The 22,150-nt window shown below is 42.4% G+C and overlaps 1 protein-coding gene across 1 annotated transcript; it reads right to left on the bottom strand.

The window, feature by feature from the left end:
- Nucleotides 1-734: 734 nt before the first annotated feature.
- LOC311042000 (kinesin-like protein KIFC3) lies at nt 735-21,892 on the bottom strand (the record flags this gene model as incomplete). Its single annotated transcript, XM_084052498.1, has 19 exons — nt 735-921; nt 1,211-1,440; nt 1,882-2,011; nt 2,482-2,602; nt 2,947-3,077; nt 3,840-3,944; nt 4,746-4,927; nt 6,111-6,222; nt 7,261-7,391; nt 7,696-7,843; nt 8,777-8,950; nt 9,378-9,575; nt 11,535-11,672; nt 13,059-13,124; nt 13,724-13,896; nt 19,218-19,482; nt 20,116-20,276; nt 21,159-21,255; nt 21,800-21,892. 19 exons carry the CDS (start codon nt 21,890-21,892, stop codon nt 796-798), a joined length of 2,781 nt encoding a protein of 926 aa, XP_083908624.1. The 3' UTR covers nt 735-795.
- Nucleotides 21,893-22,150: the final 258 nt, after the last annotated feature.

Here is a 22,150-nt window from a genome sequence, read left to right as displayed (position 1 = left end):
GCTGCATGGGCACGCACATGACCGCGGACAGCTCCTAAGCACTGTGTAAATAACAAGGATCACTGTCAATAAAATAAAATCCAGCTGTTTTTTTAATAAGAAGTCTGGTGTTCCCAAAATGTTACTGTATAGTATATGCCAGTGTTGATTTTGTCGACTAAAACTATGACGAAAAATGTTCGTCGACTACCTTTTTTCACTGACGAAAACTAAATAAAAACGAAGCTATGACGACTAAAACTATGACTAAATATATTGACAATTTTGTCAACAAATAAAAACTAGACGAAAATGTTAGTGAGGGACGAGTGGAGAAGAGATCCAGTAGAACTAAAAGACAAGTCATTTTATGTTTGGTTGAGCTCGGGTGTTGCGCTCTGAAAATAGCAGAACTACAAGCTCACAACGCGTTGCACATTTTAGTCGACTAAAATCAACTGTAGATTTAGTTTAAGACAAAATCTAAAACATTTAAGATTACTAAAATATGACTAAAACTAAATGGAATTTTATTCAAAAGACTATGACTAAAACTAAATCAAAATTTGCTGTCAAAATCAACACTGGTATATGCTTTGGTGTGATGCGAGCAGTATTTTGGGGCATTTATTTTGTCCACGGCAATCTTTGTTATGGCCACGGCACTCGAGGTGTAGGCCGGTTAGAGTTGAAACAGCTTGGTTGTGTGTGCGTGTGTGTGCGTGTGTGTGCGTGTGTGTGTGTGTGTGTGTGTGTGTGTGTGTGACAGTCCCTGGGGTCATGTTGGTCTTCTTTGGAAAAAGGAAATGGGTGATTTTAGTCACATTGACCTCCGCCGGCTTCGATCTTCCTGGCTGCAGGACCCAGCTCGACCTTGCACACTCTCTGGGCAAACTTCAATGAGCATAAGGTTTCTCCCACGTTACTCTCCAAGGCAGATACCTGGGAGACAAAAGCCCACACAGAAATAAAGATTAAAAGATGGATTAACGAATGCCTTAACCACATGAACCCTAGCATCCCTATTCTGGGGCGAACATTCAGCAAAAATACTGAGATTACTGAGATTTTGTCTGTTCCGTTCTGATTTAGATTTTATTGAGACTTTGGCTAAATCGTTCTTCTATTTGAAGTTTATCCATATCTCCTTCTATGCATTTTAGAACAGCTTCATTTACCCTCAGGGAATGACAAATCGTATCTCATCCATATTTGATCTGAGCGCACACACCTGCACCACCATGGCTGTCTTGTTGCCTCTGCCCAGAGAGTCTTGCAGCAGGTAGGTGAGCCGGGAGTTTCTGAAGGGGATGTGTGTCTGTCGGCCCCTCAGGGCCTGGATGACGTCCCCCAGTGCCAGCAGGGAGCGGTTGATGTTCTGAGCCTCCTTCAGCCGCTCTCCCTCAGCGCCGGACTTCCAGACCCGCTCTGAGCCAGCCAGATCCACCAGGTTCAACTTACCTGAGGAAAAAAAAATGTTTTTCTTCTACAGTACATCTAATGTAGTAGATCATTGTAATCCCGTCTTTGAGGCTCCAGGTGGCTCCACCAGTCAATGTGTTATTGTTTACCATACAGTAATCTCTCAAGACAGATTCTGCTAACAGCACCACTGCCCTAAACATGTAGTGTTGTTAGTAGGAATAAACACAGAAGCACCCGGGAGTAAGTGGACTAAGAAAGGGGAGGAGCCAAACCAAGTTCCTGTTTCTACACAAAATAGGAGGTGGTGAACCCAGAGGCAATGGGTTCGAATGTGGCAAATATAAAACTAGTGCAGTACCCTCTGCTCTGTCTGAGTACTTATTATATGTAGTTCTGGCTGTATATAGATAGAAAAGGCTTGAGAAGAATTGAAAATAATATTTAAAAGAAATGAGGCCATGTCAGAGTGAGACTGACCAGTGGTTTTGGTTCCGCTGGCTAGGTCAGTGCCCAGTACACTGATGCAGAGCAGAGCGTGGGAACGGGAGCTGTGCTGGTTCATCTGAGTACCAAAGGTGATGCGGTTCCGCCGTGCTGTTTTTAAGAGCTTGGCAAACACAAAAACACAAGCATGAGTCATCACTGTTCTTTTACAATAAACAATACAGTAACTGAAAACTTCTGACTGACTTTTCTATGGCTGCAAAAAATACTGTCATAGCCTGATTTATATATGATTGTATAGTTGTACGAGAGTGTCCAGTGCGGAAAACAGCCAATCTACAAGCGCACAACGCGTGACACATTGTGAGTTTGTATATTGGCTATTTTTGGCACTGTCGTACGAATTAGACACTAGTTGCCCTTGAGCAAGGAACTTCACCCAAAAAACTCAAGTTGAGCTGCTCAGTGGCCACCAGTAAAAACTTGTTGCACTGGGCAGCTCCCATAAGTGAATTACAATATCAAACAGTGTTGATTGTAAAGAAGGGCATTGCTGTGTAAGAATGACCTAATTAGAAATTATATAAAATAAAGACTGCTTTAATTTCAGTGGACAAACATCTGTGTTGTTACCTTCTTGATGTGCTGAAAGCTCTTGACCTCGACCACCCTGAGGCCTGGAACATGCAGCTGGCCTGTTCCATCTGGGTTGATCTTTATGTCCAGCTTCTCTCCATCTTTACTGAGCAGGTCTCTGTAAGCAGACAACAACAAAAATGTACTGTAAAATTTGAATATAAAGATGCACAACAAAATAATTACTGCTATCACATTATTATTATCACTTGGTAAATAAATCACTTTATTGGCCAAGTGGGTTTGCATATACAAAGAAAATGACTTTTGGTGTTGGACAAAGATTAGGCATAACATAATGTTATAAAATGATTAAAGATTGACCAGAAATAAAAACTAATAATGGAATATAATTAAATAAAATAGAATGAAATAAAAAGTATAACAGGTGATGTTTATGCACATTATACAAAAACATTGATTGTATACTATGAGATATTCCTGAAGAAATGCTCCCCATACCTGAGCACCTCGTTGTAGATCTCCACGGAGCTGACACTGACTGTGTATGACCACATGTCCTTCCTGTCCTCCATCTCATTGAACAAATGTTTGAGGGCCCTCTGGTTGATGCCCGGGTTTTCCACACTGCCCTGGTGACCACAGTGGGAAGAGTTATCATCGTTTCGACTCGCGGGCTGCATTAAGCCTGAGTCATAGTAAGCTAGCCGCTCTACAAGCTCACAATGCATCGCACCGCTGCGACACTTGTAAGCTTGTGTAGATCTTCTATCTTCGGCTTTAGAGATCGGCCTTTAGAGAAGTGGGGTGACTGATCTGCCAGAGGGAGGTCTCAGGTTTGATCAAATGCTGTCTGTGTCCTCAACCATTACAAGTCTGTCTTTTACAAACACAGGATATGATGTGACTATCCCTTGTACCAATATTTAGGATGAGCAGCTTGTGGAGCTAGAGGAAAGATGTGTATGTCACGGTTTTTGATTGTATTCAAAAGATTTAAAAAAGTAAATAAAAACAATTTCAAATTGTTCAATTGTTCAAAAGTATTTCATAAATAAAATGAAAACATCTAATAATTCCCATAAATAATAATAAAATAAGAAGTTAAAGGAGTGAAAATAGCAGATCTGCTATTTTCACTAGTTTGAGTCCCGGGAAAACGTCTAATTTCTCTTTTGTGTCTTGGGCTAAAAGGTTTGGGAACCTCTGGTGTAGGTGAGAGGGGGGATTGGGTTTTCAATGAGGTTTCATTGATTTTCAATGTTGTTGGCTCAAACAGCGTTGTACAGCAATGTACTATGACTCTGTTATTCTGCAGCAGCAAATAACATTTTCATTTGATTACTGTAGGATTGTAACAACATGTGCCTGCTGTAATTTGTCAAGTGACGCACCTCCATGGTGTGGGTCTTCCCAGAGCCAGTCTGTCCATATGCAAATATGCAGACATGGTAGCCGTCAATACAGGAAGTCACCAAAGGCTCAATCTCCTGAAATACCTGAAACAAACAATAATAATATTTTGATTACAGTATACAGTATGACTTTTTACACATACAATGTAGCTCACTACAATCAGATACACAGATAACAGACAAAATATCCGAAACAAAAGGCAAACTCTCCACAACATCAAGATTTCCATTCCAAAACAGACTATTTTTTTCTTTACACCCGATGTACTGTAAACTGTGTAGTGGTTAAACAAATGCATCTGGGGTGTAAACCCTGCATGTACCAACATCTCTTATATCGTATAATATCTCTTGATTGCGAGCTTGACCTTTGACATTTTCCATCCAAAATGTAGTCATCTCTTCGGGGCAACCTACTATTCATTCCCACCAAGTTTCAAGAGAAATCCACCAACCCATTCTCAATTCTGACCTTGACCTTTAAGGTGACCTGATCCTTATCAGGATCAGGTCACCTTATCCTGATCCAGATCCTTTGATCCCTTGTCAGGATCAAATCTCATTCGTTCTCAAGTTATCTTGCTACATACAGCAACATAATACATAATGCATACAAACAAACAAACAAACAAGACTGATTACAGTACCCTGCCACCCATTGCTGCAGGCAGGGTTATTAAGAACAATGAATGCCAAGGGAGACGATAAACAATGGAGGTCATTATAAGAGTTGACAAATGAATAAGTAGGAGCTGCTGCTTTAAGGGAGCACACTACACAGGCTAGACAATACAACTACAATATCAGTACATAAGAACAGATTCCAGCTATTAACAAACAGAATTACATGTGTTATTTTCACATATTGATTATTTTCTCCAGTACCTCTTCTTGGGTGGCCTGTGGGTGGAAGACCTTGTCCAATTCAAAGACACGTCCCTTTCCTTTATTCAAGACAGTGAGAGCCGACTCGTTGTGGGGGTCCGTAGTTACGACCACTGACTGTCCTTCCTCATGCTGGTCTTCTTTAAGCACAGGCTTTACACGACACAGCACACGGATGTTGCCTGAATGGTAAATGGTAAACGGTGCATTTCTATAGCGCCTTTCTGCAAAGCGCTTTACATTGCGCAATACATTCACCTATTCACACACTCATTCACACACTGACGGTGCAGGAAACCATGCAGGGCACCAACAAGTCGAGAGCAATTAGGGGTTCATCGTCTTGCTCAAGGACACTTCGACATGTAGCTAGGAGGAGCCGGGGATTGAACCTTCCGATTCCAAGATACCTAAGTCACTTTCGCCCACAGGAAATGCCCACAAACACAGGACACGGTTGGTGGTATAACATGTGTTGGAGCGGCAGTGGCCCACGATGTAGAGCGACATTCTGGGAACTGGAAAGTTCATTTCGATGCCAACTCCTATTGGCATCAAGTGGAAGTGCATTTGAGCAAGATACTGAACACCTACTGCTCCTGATGAACAGGTTAGCGCCTTGCATGGCTGCCATGGGTGTGCGTGACTGTGAACATGAGGTATACTCACTGACTGTAAAGTGCTTTGAGTAGTTAGAAGACTAAAAAAGCTATTTAAATATAGTATATCTATTCATTTATAATTGCACACAAATGCTCACATGTTGGGCTGATGAAAGGTTATTACAGTGGTTCCCTACTTCACACTGAGAGATGAATATTACATTGACCATGATCGAACCAGAAATTCATCTATTAAATAACAACAATAACATTCTGTCCCAATGTTGTCGACAAGGCACAGGGCACAGATGGTGAATGTAGTTAACTTAAACAATAACTCACTCCAGGCCATGGTATATTGTCATTATATCACACTTAAGGGGGGGTTGTGTTCGGCCCAATGCACATGCCCTTAGGCTCTGACGCACCAAACTGTGATACAATGGTGTGATATGAAGACAATATACCAAGACTTGGATTGAGTTATTGCTTTTATAAAATGGTTGTGAGTGGGACACACTCTTACTGAACACACAGTCAGAGTGTTTGGGAAAATTGGGACCCTCACTCACACTGACTTATAGCAGTTTTCTTCAATTAGTTTCATAGTTGGAGCAGAGATTTGCACTGATTGTGAAGTAATAAAATAACTAAATATTGCTTTATTCTGAAAAGCTTATTTTTACATGACCCTGTCAGATCATTTCATCAGTGTTGAGAACCACAGCTCTAAACACTGTTTTCATCTCTTCTGCCTCCGTACCTTTGAGTTCTACCAGCTGCTCGTGGTACTTCCTGCGCAGCGCCACTTCCTTCCTGTACTTCTCCAGTAGATCTTTATTTGCCTCGGACATCTCACTGATGGCTGCCGAAATCTGCAGTCAAGAAAACAAAGAAACTGATCTGTCGTTGGCATTGCGCACCAACCTTATTAACAATATAACTTTAATAATAATCAATTCCAAATAACAATCTCCACAATACTTCTTCTTCAAACCACTAAGAATAAATGACACCACTCTTGAGTAAGTAAGTAGCTTTGGGAACCAACGGTTCCCGAGCCATGTGGCCCATAGGTCAGATATTCTGGTTCCTTAGTGTGAGGCAGCTTGATGTACATGTACATCCCCTGGACATGACGCTAGAATGTCACAGGGACTAACCCCAAATCCAACCCTCGATGTTGAGTGCCAAGCAGGGAGACATTGGGTACAATCTCAGGGCGAACACTCTAACCACAAGGCCACTGAGCTGGTTCTCCCTTGAGTGAATGCTTGTTAATATGAAATTGTGCAATACAACAATATTAAGAAGCAGTATATTGGAGTTAATTTTCCAGTTCTTGGTCTTGTGCAGTGGATATGTCTCTATTGCTGGCATTCAGTTATTGTTAATAGTATCATTGTCTCCGCCAGTATGGTGGAGAATATGTTTTCGTCTCCGTCCTTCCGTGTGTGTGTCCGTCTCAGCCAAGTTAACATTGGTCAAGCTTCACGTGACACGTGACAATATGTTGTCACCAATGCTTTGATTGGCTAGCGAGACGCATGATGAAATAAAAACCTATAAATATCAAAATCACTTCAAAAAATCATTTATATTTTTTGAAGTGACCCTCACTGTGATGACCACTGTGGTTTCTAAATATGAATGGGGTGTGATTCTTTGTCTCCGCCAGGAGAGTTTTACCCTCCGTGTGTGTGTCCGTCTCAGCCAAGCTAACATTGGTCAAGTGACACGTGACAATATGTAATATAAATAGGTAAGACAGGATTAATCAGGAACAGTACTGGCGGAGACCTGTGCTCTGAGGAGCACATTTTCTAGTTAACATTTTCTTTGTTTTTTTTCTGCCTACGATGACATGCCAAAAATAGGGATGCTACAGTAGGTTGAAAGTGGGTGCAGCTGACCTGTTTCTTGGCGTCGGTTACAGCTGCTCCGTAGAAGTCGGAGAAGTTTCGGACCTGGCTCCTCAGGCTGGCGTAGTCTGTCTTCATGGAGCGCAGGGTGGGGGGGAGTGCTGTGAGACGCTTCTGCACGCCTGTCCAACACACAAACAACTCTTACAGTATGCCTCATTTATGCTTCGTCGTGCAACATGGTACCAAACATGGTAGGTGCAGTAAAAATGCAAGGGCTCAGTTGGCCTCACAGGTGTATTTTTACACTCGCAGAGTTAAATGAACAGAGGATTTTACTGTGGACTGAAATCCTATACCTACCCAGCCATGATATAGTCTAAGTACAATTGTGATAGTGATATGATATTAAAGTAAAATTCGCTATTATGCAATAGGACAATTGTGCTGTTTGGATGAAATGTAACTACAGAGGTCTTTACTCACAGAAGAACTGCTCCTGCAGGTCCTGGAAGTGTTCCGCAGAGCAGCTGGCTGCTGCCTGCACAGCCTCCTCCTTCCTCAGCTCCAGATGACCGATCTCCTTCAGGAGCTCTTCTCGCAGTTTACAGATCTCTCGTTCGTACGCTGCAATCTGGAAATCACTTTATTGATCATGTGAGGAATTTGACACGGTGAGTTGATATTTGATAATGTGCCATAGAACAGTGGTTTTCCAAGTGGGGGCCACCAGCGGGTGCCAGGGAGGCCAATTGGAAAGGACAGGAAATAATTCAAATTAAATTAATAAGATTACTGACATCCATATTTTGGGCATGTCATTATGGTAAAATATTTTCAAAAATAGCAGATCTAAAAGCTCACAACACATCACACAGGTAGCTTGTAGACTGGCTATTTTCGGGGTTTCTTAAAAGCCATAAGGGGCATGCAGCCAAGGCTATGGCTATTTAGGGATCCTTGGCATGGAACATTTTAGAAGGCATCACATATACAGTATATGAACACAATTCAAACAAAATCTAAATATTGGAAAGGGACATTATTGATTACGTTTTTTGTATCTGCTACCCAATTGTATCTGAGGTGTGGTTCTTTCAATTAAAGGCCAAGAGGAAATACCCCCAACCACACACCACCAATTTCTTTGTCTTTGATCATAAAGTTTAATCTCCAGAATGATGTTTATCCCATCGGTGTGGGCTTTATGTCAGTTCTGATCTGTTGGAGTTTTTTTTTATGAACACATTGCCATGAAAACATTGGAGACAACTGTAATCCACTGACAGGAGTACTGACTAGAAGCCCCTTGAGGCCGTGCTGCATACTGTTGGCCACTGTGTGCAAAGTTGATATTTTGGCCTCAAAGATGGTGCTAGAGGAGAGGTCATTGGATCATGCAAATAGTTAGGGTTGCATTAGTTAGGGCATTAGTTAGGGCTGCATTAGTTAGGGCTGCATTCATGCAATAAGTTGTGTTACCTGAATCATTTTATAATACTTTCATACTACTTATCATTAACGGACGATTACAAATAACACACCGCTACATTCTGTCTTTCATTACCTTGTGCTGCAGATTACAGCTGTGTTCATCCGACTTCCTGATTTGCTCCTCTAACTGTTTACATCGCTCATTCTGATTAGTCAGCTTCTCTGACATGTGCTCGTTCCGCTGCTTGGCCTTGGACAGCTGCTTCAGAGTGGCAGGTGCATCCACCTCCACAGTCTGAGTCACATACTGCAGTGGGAGAGAAGAAGTACTTGGTTAGTATTTGGATGGGATTTCATCACTACCTACTGTATATCCAGGTAGTGATCACACTCTGGATTCAGTGTTTGGTTCAGACTTGAAAACAGAAAGTTTTCAGCCCTCTCTGGCCTTCATCAGTGTGTGACAACTGCTTGTGATTTCCTCAGAGCACAGATCTTTTCCTAGCATTGATTTTAAATCAAACTCGTTTCAGTGCTTGGTTGCTCTGCCTGCCTATGTATTTATGTTGTAGGCCGCACTCACGTGCGTGGCATGTGTCACAATGTGTCTTTGTGAGGGATGTCACTAACAGAGTCACTAACATGTCAACGTGTTCTAGTATCAATCTAGTGCGCACTGATAGATTATCACCTTTATTGATAGATATAAAGTTAGGAAGTTTAATGATAATTACCTTGACAACCGGCTCCTTGCCTCTCTCTCTGTCCAGCTCTAGCTGTAGTTCCCTCACTCGTTCTTCTCGTGTCCTCAGCTCCTCTGTTCTCCTCCACTCGCTCTGTTCACTCTGTCGTTCCAGGTGGGAGAACTGCTCGGCTCTCTGCTGGAGAGATAACTCTAACTGCTGCACCCTGCAGCGTAGGTTGTCATTCTCCTGTTCAACAAGAAACAAGAGTCTCTGATGTACTATCATTAGATGGCATGTGTGTACGCCACAGACAAGTGGTTCTTTAGACCACTGACGACTCATATTATCTCCCACATGGTAACAGGATAGGTGGGCACTGGACATCTGGGCCCTCTTCTGTACTTTTTAATACCATGTAATTTACTTTCTTGTGAGGGTTGGGAGGGGGGGGTTGTGTTTGTCTTGTGCGTTTGTTTTTTTTCACAGAAAATTAGAAGAGTTCTGCCATTGTTTATCCTCCTGTAAAACTGACTTCTTCAATAAAAACTATGTGAAAATAAACATTCAACAATTAAGGTCTAATATTTCTACAATTGCTACAAATTGCTACAATATCTGTATATCCAGTCATTGTTGGGCATAAACAAGTTGAAGGATAAAATTAAGTCTGCTAATGATGTACCGTGCATGTTCACATCATATATACTTTACATTACATAAAACATTTTTTTTTACATTTTGGACAAAATAGCCAATTTTACATTGAGTTGCCCAGATGTCCCTAGTGCCCACATATCCTTTATCCCTTCACATTACTGCAGACCATTTTCCAAAGCATACAGTGATTGTTAGATTTTTGAGGATTCCATTCATTTGAGTATGATGTGACAACGTGTGACATTGTGCTGTAGGTGTTTGAGCTGGATGGTGGAAGTCAAGTTACACAAACACCGACTTAATTACTATGTTTTCACTGTTCCTTTGTTGCCGTTTTGTAAGTTTGTATGCATATCGAATATGCACTCGAATTTTGTTCTGGGGACTAAATTAATCAGCATATTTCTCCCTAACTAACATATCTACTAGCAGCCTAGCTTGACATTAATTATTATTAAAAAAATGCCATGCTTTTGCAAAATGTTTTTGTTTTTTTCCCTCTTTTTTCTTTCCCATACATTTTCAGGGCTCGGACAACACAATATTAAACTTTTAATTAGTTTACTAGCTCATTAATCTAAAAGGGGCCTTGAGCATTCCACCATTAGACGTTAAACCAATCTGTATAATATACAGATTGGTTTGACAAAAGTCTACATTATAGAATTTCCCCAGGCCTTGCACTGGATTATTGCGTGGCCTATTTGTCTTTTCCACTGTAGTAGCTTAAGTCATTTTAATTGATTCTAATAATATTGCATTGTTTTTATATTGTTTGAGTGGAACCTTTTAAAGCTGTTGGCTTATTATATAATTTTTTATCATTGACCTCAATCAGAATTAGAATTCTTTGTTTTTACCAAACAATTATTCTGTCTTCACAAACAAGGAATTTGACCTTGACAAGTATGATCCTTGAGTTTGTCATGTACTGTACATAGATTAATGCAAAAGCCGTCTCGAGGCTCAAAGGTTTTGTTTGGCCAAGTCCCAATCCGCGATTTGTGAAACAGCATGAAAGGAAACCCCCACACCAGCACTCTGTTTCCTAAACTATTAGCACAACATGTACAATTTCATTATTATTGTTCAAACCTACTACATGCAGCCAACCAGTTGAAGAAATCCCAGTAGTTTGACCAATTAAAATACTCTTTAATATTAAAATACCTTTAATATCTACTATTACTTATTATACCGCGCCTGATGGAGGGGAAGGGAACTGGTTGGAATAACGTGTTCCTTCCACGAGCTACGTCCAACCAGGGAAACTCCCCCCTGTCAGGTGACAAGAAGGTCAGTTGGCTCTCATGCATTGAAGGAGGCATGAGCTCGGCCATGGCCTCCCTAGGCTGATGGGGGAGTGTAGTGCCCAGGATCACTTAGCAAATTGGCACCGGGTGAAAAAAAGGGTTACAAAAATCGAGGGATAAAAATTATGAGAAAGACGTTCTGGCCTCTATGGAATCCAAATGACTGGAATCAGAGAATCAGAGACTGAGAACATGAATCCATGTGCGTGTAACTGCAGCTGAGAGGTGGTCTCACCTTCATGAGCATAGAGCTGGACTGGGAGGGTATGGCTGACAGCTGCTGGAGCAGGCCCTGCGTCACGCTCAGACTCTGCTTCAGACTGTCATTCTCTGCTGACAGACACACCACCCGCTTCTCTGAGTCCGTCGCACCCTGAGACGACATACAGCACACACACAACAATGAGATCCTCCCATGAGCAAACACGTCAAGACTCAGTGGCGTGCACAGACATTTTGAGGGGCAGGTGCTCAAGTAAATTATACTTTTTTTTGTTTACTTGGTCTGCTCTTTTTTCCCTCTACACATATACCTCTTTGCCAAAAATAGCAGATCTACAAGCCCACAACGCCTCGCGCTGCGAGGCGTTGTGGGCTAGTAGATCGGCTATTTTTGGCTAAAGTTCTCCTCAGAAAAGGGATGCTAGGTTTCGAGTGGTTATGGTAAAAAGAAAAATCATATCACATAAAGATTTGGCGGACCACCTGTAGTAACTCTGAGGACCCCCTAGGGGTCCCGGACCCCCTGTTGAAGACTCCTGCTGTAAACCGAAAAAAAGGGCACTTCTGGTCAAGAGGGCAAAGGACAGGTGCGCTAGCACAACCTAGAGTCTATCTGTGCACGTCCCTGTCAAGACTTCACATTCGGTTATGGCCGGTTGATCCCCCCAAACAGGGAGATCATTGGAACCTACAGTACTGGCCTAAGGGTCCACACCAGTGGCGTAGCCAGAACGCTAGCCGAGGCTGGGCCTCGGGAGTCGCGGGTGGGCATGCGCGCATGCATGTGTGGCCAGACTGTGCGCGCGCGTTTTTGACACGTTTTTTGCGGGGTTTGTGACGGATTTCGGATACCTATATATACACTGTTACATAATTTCAAAAAAATAATATTTATCTTTTTTTCTTTCAATTCTTTTTTGGGTGGGTAGAAAAACCAAATGGGTGGGCCCAGGCCTACCTATGCCCACCCGTGGCTACGCCCCCTGGTCCACACACCAGTGTGTGTCTTGTCTGTGTGTCCGTAGTCAATCTCACAAACCGCTGGACAGATCAGCACCAAATCTGTAGTGCACACTGCCGTTATTATTTTAAAAATAAAATACAATTGTGAAAATTGTATAGATCTACAAGCTCACAACGCCTCGCTTGTAGATCTGCTTGTAGATTTTCACTACTTTTGTGCGACACTATTGTACGAGGAAGTAGTATTCATTTACCGAAAAAACCCTAAAAGTTTAAATATGGAGATACAAGTTTTCTGCCCGACAGCAACGATATATTTTATCATTTTTTTAATAATTGAAGTCAATGGGGCTCTGATCAGGCTGAAACTGTGCGTGCGTGCATGCGTGTGTGTTGTGTTGTGTGTGTATGTCTTTTCATAAGCTTTTATTTAGGTTCAAAGTCTGGTTATCTTATCCTTTTGTTATATTCTCACCTGTCACATTAAATGTGCTATATAAATAAATTTGCCTTGACTTTCTGTGTGGTGTGCGTGTAGCGTGCGCGCGTGTGTGTGTGTGTGTGTGGTGCTTACAGAGTCAGTTCTCAGCCGGGACAGCTCCTCCTCGCGCTCCTCAATACCACTCTTCAGTTCGTCAATCTGCAGTGGAAATGGAAGAGGTTGAAAACTGTACTGAGTGACACAATGTTTTAAAATCACTTTGGAGTCCTGCAACTCTATCATCTGCATACAGTACATCTGCACTGAGTCTGTACATACTTGTCTCCATGTGCACTATCTTTTAATATATATATAATATATCTTTAAAGCAAACATTTTTAACTCAAATCTTTGCCTCTGGGGATTCTACAAATGTCTTCTAAATACTAACAGTTTCTTTGAAAAAACTTCAATATCAGTGGTTCTCAAACCTTTTCATGTCAAGGACCCCAAAAATGATATGTATTTGGCCGCGGACCACTATCTCAAAATATGTTGTTCCAGGGACCCCCCAGAAGCAAAGATTTGAGTTAAAAATGTTCGCTTTTAAAAAATATATATATTCAAAGATTTGCGCAACTTTGCACGATTTTTCAAAAATAGCAGATCTACAAGCTCGTAGCGCGGCACTTGGTGCCGCACTATGAACTTGTATATCTGCTATTTTTGAAAAGCCAAAGAGATCTAAAATGACACAGATGTGTTCCCGGTCTTAATGGGTTAATAACATATTTGACTTAGATAATGAAACAAGGTACCTGCTGTTGGAAGGCCTGGATGCGGGAGTGTCTGTCCTGGTCCTTCTGGTCCAGTTGGGACTGCAGCAGACGAAGCTCTCCTCTCAGTTTACTGCGCTCTCCCTGGAGGCCGTACAGGGACTCCACCAGCCTGTGGACCCCTGGCAGGCTCCCAGCATCACTGCTACACTCACCTGCAGGGACACAACGTCAGCATCATCAGCAACTGGGATTTTGAGCCCTATTTGTTTTGTTACTGTCCTGCCGTGAGGAATTTAGGCTATAGCAGAATCAATCTGCCTTGATATATAAAAAACAATAGTACAGCCTTGCTTTAATCCTATGATTGTACTCACTCACTCACTAATTTATTCACTCACTCTCATTCAATTATTCACTAATCATCACACATGCTCACACACAAGAAATATGTTGCAATAATGATGATCATGGGGAGGAATTTGTTTCATTAGCTAATGCTTGTATACTTCATTGTGTGCTGGTGTCACACACCAGAAAAAGCCGATCTACAAGCTCACGCGTCGCATAAATAAGTCTTAATGTAGAGAAAGCAGTGATTAAACACACCTCAGAATAAGCACCAGTCACACATCACTCACTCCCTCATGATGAGTGACATTATTCCATTACAAAGTAAGCAGAGTGCAGCTTGGACATACAGAATAACATCTGTATAATAACATGCCTGGAAAACATCAATAACCCATAGGTGAATCTGCAACACATCTTAGGTTTGACATCACTTTGATGAAGGAAAGAGACTGATCCACACGCACGCACGCATGCACGCAGAATCATTACTATGTTAAATCATCCCCCCCCACCCACTCATTTTCATATTAGGCCAACCAGAAATAGTGTCACGTCTTCGTGCCTTGAGCCTCTCTTGACCTGTTATCTGTATGTAGGTCTTTTTCCATTTAAGACCATACGCCACAAAGGACGTTTGAATACTTGAATGAGTAAATATTAATGAAGCACTGTCCGTATGCACTTAAAGCTCTCGCACACGCAACGTTGTCACAGTACACTGCAGTGTAGGTAACACTGTTGTTGGCGTGTTCCCTTTTTCCAACTCCCCAGAGCAACTATACAAACATGTTGGAGTGTGGGCTGACTTTGTCTCACGTGTAGGGCTACCATACTCACCTATGGCCTATATTCTATGCTCTCTTTATTTAAAAAAAAAAACATTTTCCTACACCATTTTTTTAAAACCACGTTCAACCTGGTGTCCCTATTTTGGACATTATAGGAAAAAAATCACAATGTTGCCAAGATGTCTGAAACTTCGGACATTTTACAATTAAAAAAAAAGGAACACACGTTGACACGTTGTCATCATGTAAATTGGCTATTTTCTCTATTCATCGTAGTATCAAGTATATTGTAGGGCTTAAGTGGTTAATCTTATTATGTAATGTGTGTTATGTGTAATGTGTGTGAGGAGCCTACAAATCCAAATGTCCATTATGCTCAAATGATTTTCTAAAGTTCAACAGAAAGCTGAAGAGACGTGAGCAACGTGCCTGAACCGTAGCGTTTTAATCCGCTTCCTCGCCGTGAATGATTTATCAGCCTCTGGTCATAATGGATGTTCTTCACCATGTTGTTCAGTAATTACACCCACATGTGTCATGCTTAATTCATGCTCCATCGTACGAAAACAGCAGATTTACAAGCACACAAGGTGTCGCGGACGCAATGTCTTGTGAGCTTGTAGATCTGCTGTTTTCGAGTAGCTAAAAGTAAATGCAGCACGCACATCTGAAGTTTAAAAATGCCACGTGCTGGGCAGAAACAAACATCAAAATAGAATAGTCATAAAAACTGAAAAACTAAATAAAGATCAAGTAAAAAAAAAATAGCAAAACAAATAGAAGAGCATACTGGACACTGGATCCAGCTCCAACGATATTTGTTATTGAGATTACCCGTCAGCTGACCCAGTTTACTAGGTAGGCTACTGTATAGTATGTAGGTGTGTCTTCCTTAGTATTCCTTGTCTGAGGAAGAGCTGCACTACCAGCCTCGAAACCTCAAAATCTCAATCTCAATAAAAAAAAATACCCCTGGGGCTTGATCCAGTCGAGTGTGCAGACTCTATTCTATTTCGGGTATAAATGGGGCTTCAGTGAGGTGTGCTGTGCCAGTAGTAGCGCAACCTTTGGGAACGGGAGTGGGAGCTACATGGATGGATGGGGGCGTGTCAGTGTGCTGTGCACACCAGGGAGGCTCATACAAACGTGATACACACATATAGGCCACAAAAGTGGGAGCATTGGAAACGAGGCACTCCACACAGGACGTGGGACTGCCTTGTGCGTTTTTAAAACAGGTGTCTTAGAATAGCGTATGGGAATTTGTTCCGTCTGTTGTAGAGACGGACAGCACGATGTGGGCTAATATAAATATAACAATAACATGTAAACTAATAAATAAGTAACGATAACACGTAGGCTAGTACAAAATAATGACATGTAGGCTAAGAAAAATAATAACATATAAGCTAATCAAAAATGAACAATAACATAGGCTAAGACAAATAACATGTAGTAGGCAAATACAAATAATATGTAAAATAATACAAATGAATTACAACAAACTAGAAAAAGTGCTCCTCGGAGCACAAGTCTCCGCCAGGTCAGGTAGGTTATTTTGGCCTCCTGGTGGCGCTATAATAGGCCAATGGGAAAAGCGTGGCATTTCTTCCTAGGCCGTGCACGGCAATCGGACACTGCATTCATGATTTGAGGCATTTTGTTCTAAAAATGTGTTTTGCTAAATTTGACCTGCTGGTGGCGCTATAACAGGCCAATGTAAAAAGGGTGGCATTTGTTCCTCAACGTAGTGCAAATGTGCGTTCAAAGTTTCACCGCAATCGGAGGCTGCGTTCATGATTTGCGGCATTTTGTTCAAAACGGGCCACTCCTGCAAACTTTAGATGTCAATCTTAGCCAATCAGGATGGAATATGAAAAATCAAACAGATCAGTCTTGATCACCTGACTATAGAGATCATGTGTACCGATTTGCGTGAAATTTGGATCAAATGTGAAGGCTTAATATCAAAAATGTGTTTTACATAAGTCGGCCTCCTGGTGGCGCTATAAAAAGCAAATGTGAAAAATGCAGGGCAAAGGTTTTTCCTTGACGTCTAGAGAGTGTGCATGCAAAGTTTTACACAGATCGGGACAGTTATAGGTAAAAACACGAATTGGCCTGTTATAGCGCCACCATGAGGCTGATTTGAACTTGGCAAATTTTCAAATGGCATTTCTTCCTCGGCCTAATGGGAATGTGTGTGAAAAATTTCACATAAATTGCATGCTGTGTTCATGATTTGAGGCATTGTGTTTGAAACGGAGTACTCCTGCAAACTTTGGATGCCAATTTTTGCCAATCAGGATGGAATATGAAAAATCTGAAATGAGACGTTTCTTTTAATGACTATAGAGATACTGTGTACCGATTTGTGGGATTTTTGGCCAAAATCTGTAGGAGTACTGTCCAAAAATGTGTTTTGCACAAATCGGCCTCCTGGTGGCGCTATAAAAGGCCCATGAGAAAAATTTGGGGCAGAGGTTCTGCTGTGGCATCCAGGGAGTGTGTGTGCACAGTTTCGCTGCGAGCAAGCCAACGGTGCCGGAGATTAGCTGTACACAGACAAGACAGAATGACACACGGACGGACGGACGGACGGACAGGGGGTAAAACATACTCTCTCGCCATGCCTTTCGGCCTGGCGGAGACAATAATAAGTAAGAAGAGTGTACAAATGGAACCAAATGGGCCCATTTGTACAATCTCAGAGTTAAATTGACACTTATAATTTTACAGTGTAGATTGGGGTCCCAGAGATAAATATTGAAAGGAGGGTCCGTGGTCTAATGTATATCTAACTGGAGGTCCTTGTAATTAAAGAGGTTGAGAATGACTGGTGTAGACAGCAGTGCATTGCCACTCGAGTCAGACCAGCTCTATACATCACAGTAAACAAGCAAACAGTCTTTACCTCATAACAGTGGGAAGAAAGCAGGCCTGGGGCTATTTATAACACAACACAGGAGCACGTGGACACTAGCATGTGCCAGAGCCTGTAAGTGCACTGGGGAAAGAAAACGTCTCTCTCTCAGGGATGTTTTATTGATGCCAGAGAGCAAATGAGTCACTAACCAAGTGCCATGCACACTCATTGCCGAACCATGTATCTTTATGCTATACATTATGATAAGACAGCATGCCTGAGGTCCCCCACTTAAGACATCCCCCCCACACACACTGAGCTGCCTATAACGTTGTCAGGTCATCAGACCTTTCACTCTGGCTACATCATTGGACACCATGTGACATAAATGGTAAATGGTGCATTTATATAGCGCTTTTATCCAAAGCGCTTTGCATAGATTGTGCATTACATTCACCCATTCACACACACATTCATACACCAATGGCGGAGGAAACCATGCAAGGCACCAACCTGCTCATCGGGAGCAATTAGGGGTTCAGCATCTTGCTCAAGGACACTTCGACACTAACTCTGGGGGAGCCCGGGATCGAACTGAGAACCTCACATCCGGCCACTCTACCCCTGAGCCACTGCCGCATGACATACATGCATACATATGTATGTACTACATGTACGTAGTACGTACAGTACGTATATAATCAAGGACTGTCATTGAATGTGTGCTGAGTATGCTGACATTAAGACTCATGATGGGGGATTGTTTGGAGTAAGTTGCCAGGTTGATGAATATATATTTTGGTGGTAATCTGATGTTGTGATTGGCTAGGCTAGTACCACTACATCCCATAAGTTGGACTGATGCCGATTCATAGCCTCGCAGGACACACTGTATCCCATAGCCTGGAGGTACGATTGCGTTGCAATTATGAATTCACAAAAGTACATGGTTGTTGCTGACCGATCTGAAAAATGATTGAGATTTGAGGTCCTTGGCCTGCTGTCAGCATGCAAGAAATATTATGTTGATCAGCCACACACACACACACACACACACACACACACACACACACACACACACACACACACACACACACACACACACACACACACACACACACACACACACACACACACACACACACACACACACACACACACAGAGGATGATGTAACTGGGAGGGGTTGATAGATTTCATCTATCTGGTCCTTGTGTTGCTAGGAGTGTGTGATGTGAAGGCCAGCAGATTCACAGCATCAGTCACGCCACGGCATGATGTCATCTCCAGCGCCAACTTGATTTATACCACCAACCTTGCAAATCTAATCATTCTACTCATCTGCCTCAGATTTTATGTTTCCCCATAAACCTCTAAACACAACATGGCACAGGTCCTCAATAGGCTATTATTCTTTTTTAAAAACTGCTGCTTCCATCAGAATCAAACCACTCCCTTCTGCTCTGTATGGCTCTCTCTTTGTCTGGCTTTTTTCTCTTTATTAAGTAATCCATGTCCCCCATCCTCACCTTGGCTCCCAGGGCTGGGAGTGTTGGGGGAGTGTTCTTGCTGGGTCACGACCTCCTCCAGGCTGGTGATGACACTGTTCTTGTCTCGTAGTCTCTGGCGGTAGGAGGCCCTCAGGACCTTCATCTGGCGCCGGTGCTGCACACGGTGCCTCTTGAGCTGGACGCGGTACTGGTCGGCCTGCTGCTGCAGCTGCTGGAAGTGGGAGTACTGCTCCAGGAAGCTCAGCAAGTGGGACATCACCGCCATCAGGGGAGACTCAGTCAGCTGGCAGAGACAGACGTTTTGCAAAAAGCAAAAAAAAAAGTGGTTAAATATATTTAACCACTTACAAACATAGTTGACTCGGTTCTCCCAGGGTCTTGGCCCCCTAATTTTTTCCCTCTACGCCTAATCTCTTTGCAGAAAATAGCTGAGCTACAAGCTCACGAGTTGCAACGCGACATGAGCTTGGAGGTCAGCTATTTTCACAGAATGTTTGCCTCTTATGACGTGCCCCGAATAGGAATGCTAGGGTTCAAGTGGTTTATGGTGGTTAGTGGTTTTGAGATTATGAGGTTACACTTGTATTGGATATCTTTTTTTTATTGTGAAAGTAAATCAAAATATTAATAAAAGTCCTGTTGCTGTTGTGTTAGAGGAGTGGATCTAGAAATGCGGAAACTCGTTGTGAGATTGTAGATCTGCTATTTTTGAAACATTTTGAAAACTCTTGGAAAAAAATAAAATCATTTAATCATTTAATTAAAAAAAAATCTTTTAACACAAATCTTCTCCTCTGGGGGTCCCTGGCACAAAATATTTTCAGATGGGGGTCCGGTCCGCAGCTAAATACATATAAATTCAGGGGTCCTTGACATGAAAATGTTTGAGAACCACTGTGTTAGAGGTTTTCATTACCTTCCCTGATGTTTCCAGCTGCACCTGAGAATCTCTCCTCTTGTCAGCATCCTGCTTGAATGACAGAAATGCAGCTAGAGGAGTGCATGCTGGGATATCTGGCAGGCCGTCCTCGTCGTCATCACCACTGAGAGACGGGCCATCACTGTCACTGCTGCTACCTGTCAAACAATGACATCATCACCAAGAGACAGGCCATCACTGTCCCTGCCGCGTTATTATGGATCCCACGCCAGCTCTTGGCAAACCCTGCTGTGATTGGTCAGTAGTCGCTGTGATTGACAGTTCTCGTTTTTGCAACTATGGCTAAACCTAACCTTAACCCTAACCTCAGTAAAACTATGCCTAAACCTAACCCTAACCTCAGTAAGACTATACCTAAACCTAACCTTAACCCTAACCTCAGTAAAACTATGCCTGCCAGGGAGCCAATCAGACAGGTAAGGCGGGTCTATATCCTGGAGCGTTGGTGGGATCCATAATCACACGTCCCTGCCTGTATGCTATATAGGACAGATGCTTTGGTTGTGTATTGCAAGTGGAACATTTTAACCTGAATCCTATCGTTCTATTGTGAGGAGAACATGTGAAAATAATGCTTCCCAATGTGGTGTGTCTCGGAAGATTGTTCCAAAAGGAAGAACCCGGACATGTTTCATGCACATTCAGGTTAATAGTGACAAAGCTGACAACAGATATAACTATGTCATGTCTATGGATTGGCCCGATGATTAACCTGATCTTGTCTATGGATGATGCAATATTACAATTTCCCTCTTGGTTGACTAGAGTACAATCATTCTAATCCAGGGAACTCATGTAGTCATTCACTAATTTGCATAAATAATCTACATTGTGACTGCACAATCTATAAGATTTACTTCCTAGCATAAAGGGTACTGAGTGATGTGTGTGCCATATTTGACTAGAAATAACAGAGCTGACAACTGGTGCATCCCAGGGAGGATAAATACTGTAAACCCATGCATGTGACATTAGACAAAATAATTGAAAAGAAGTTTAACAGTGAGTGAAGAACTCACTTGAGTCACTGAGCCTTGCACACGTTTTTTTGCCCATCCTGGGGGTGCGGCCATTCCTACTCTTGCTCCCAGTTTCCATGGTAACCTGTCCTGGCTCCTGATGACAGCACCAGACAGTGCAGGGGGGAAATATTTACATATCATCATATCCACACAGACATAAACCTGATTTATACTTTGTCATACAAAGAAATCACTGATGCTCTGCGTGAGAGAAACTGCCTGCATCGTTATTCCTCTCCTGTGAAGGGATTAGTGGTGCATGCGTATTCCCTTTAAACATGTGCATTTATATGTTAGGTATATTTAGCTCAAGCTCTCACCAGAGCATCACCTCACAGAACAATAGACAATCAATATTACATGCAATCGATACTATAAGACCACAAAGTCATAACTTGTAAAGTGGCTCTGGATAAGAGCAACTGCTAAATGCCTAAATTGTTAACATGATGCTCAGATAATATTCCTCTCATCTTCAAGTGAGGTCAGATAAAGGGGAAGTGCTGTTACGAGAATCAAGAATCAAGAGCTACGAGGGAGGTTACAGTGAGTTTTCTTTATCACATTTTGACAGTGACAGACCCCCCCCCCCCCAGTGAGGGAGCAGGGAGGCCCCCGCTGATTGTGGCTAGACATACCTCTGAGGAAGCTCCACACGCCCCCTCCTCATCCTCATCCTTTTTGAAGACAGTGTAGAAGATGTAGACTAAAAGGGAGTAGAAGGCGTACATCTCCTTCACCGTGAGCGGAGGTCACTGTGGAGTCACAGCACCGCCGTGAAATAACCAAAGACCACTTCACACCTCCGATCTCGCTGCAGACAACAAAAAAAATTGACCTTGCTTTTTCATCCTGTTATTTCTGCAGCACCAAAATCTTTCTGCGAAAATTGATGAATTACAGACGAGAGCCACAAGTGCATGTGACAGAGTGGTTTAGCATCTGATCGATTACACTTCCCCACTGATATCAAGTCGCCTTCATTTTCC

The sequence above is a fragment of the Gymnoscopelus microlampas genome (genome assembly GCF_963454915.1).
Source record: "Gymnoscopelus microlampas genome assembly, chromosome: 3".
NCBI lineage: Eukaryota > Metazoa > Chordata > Actinopteri > Myctophiformes > Myctophidae > Gymnoscopelus > Gymnoscopelus microlampas.
Note: the sequence above shows the minus strand (reverse complement) of the source record. Positions and strands in the feature narration are given on the sequence as shown.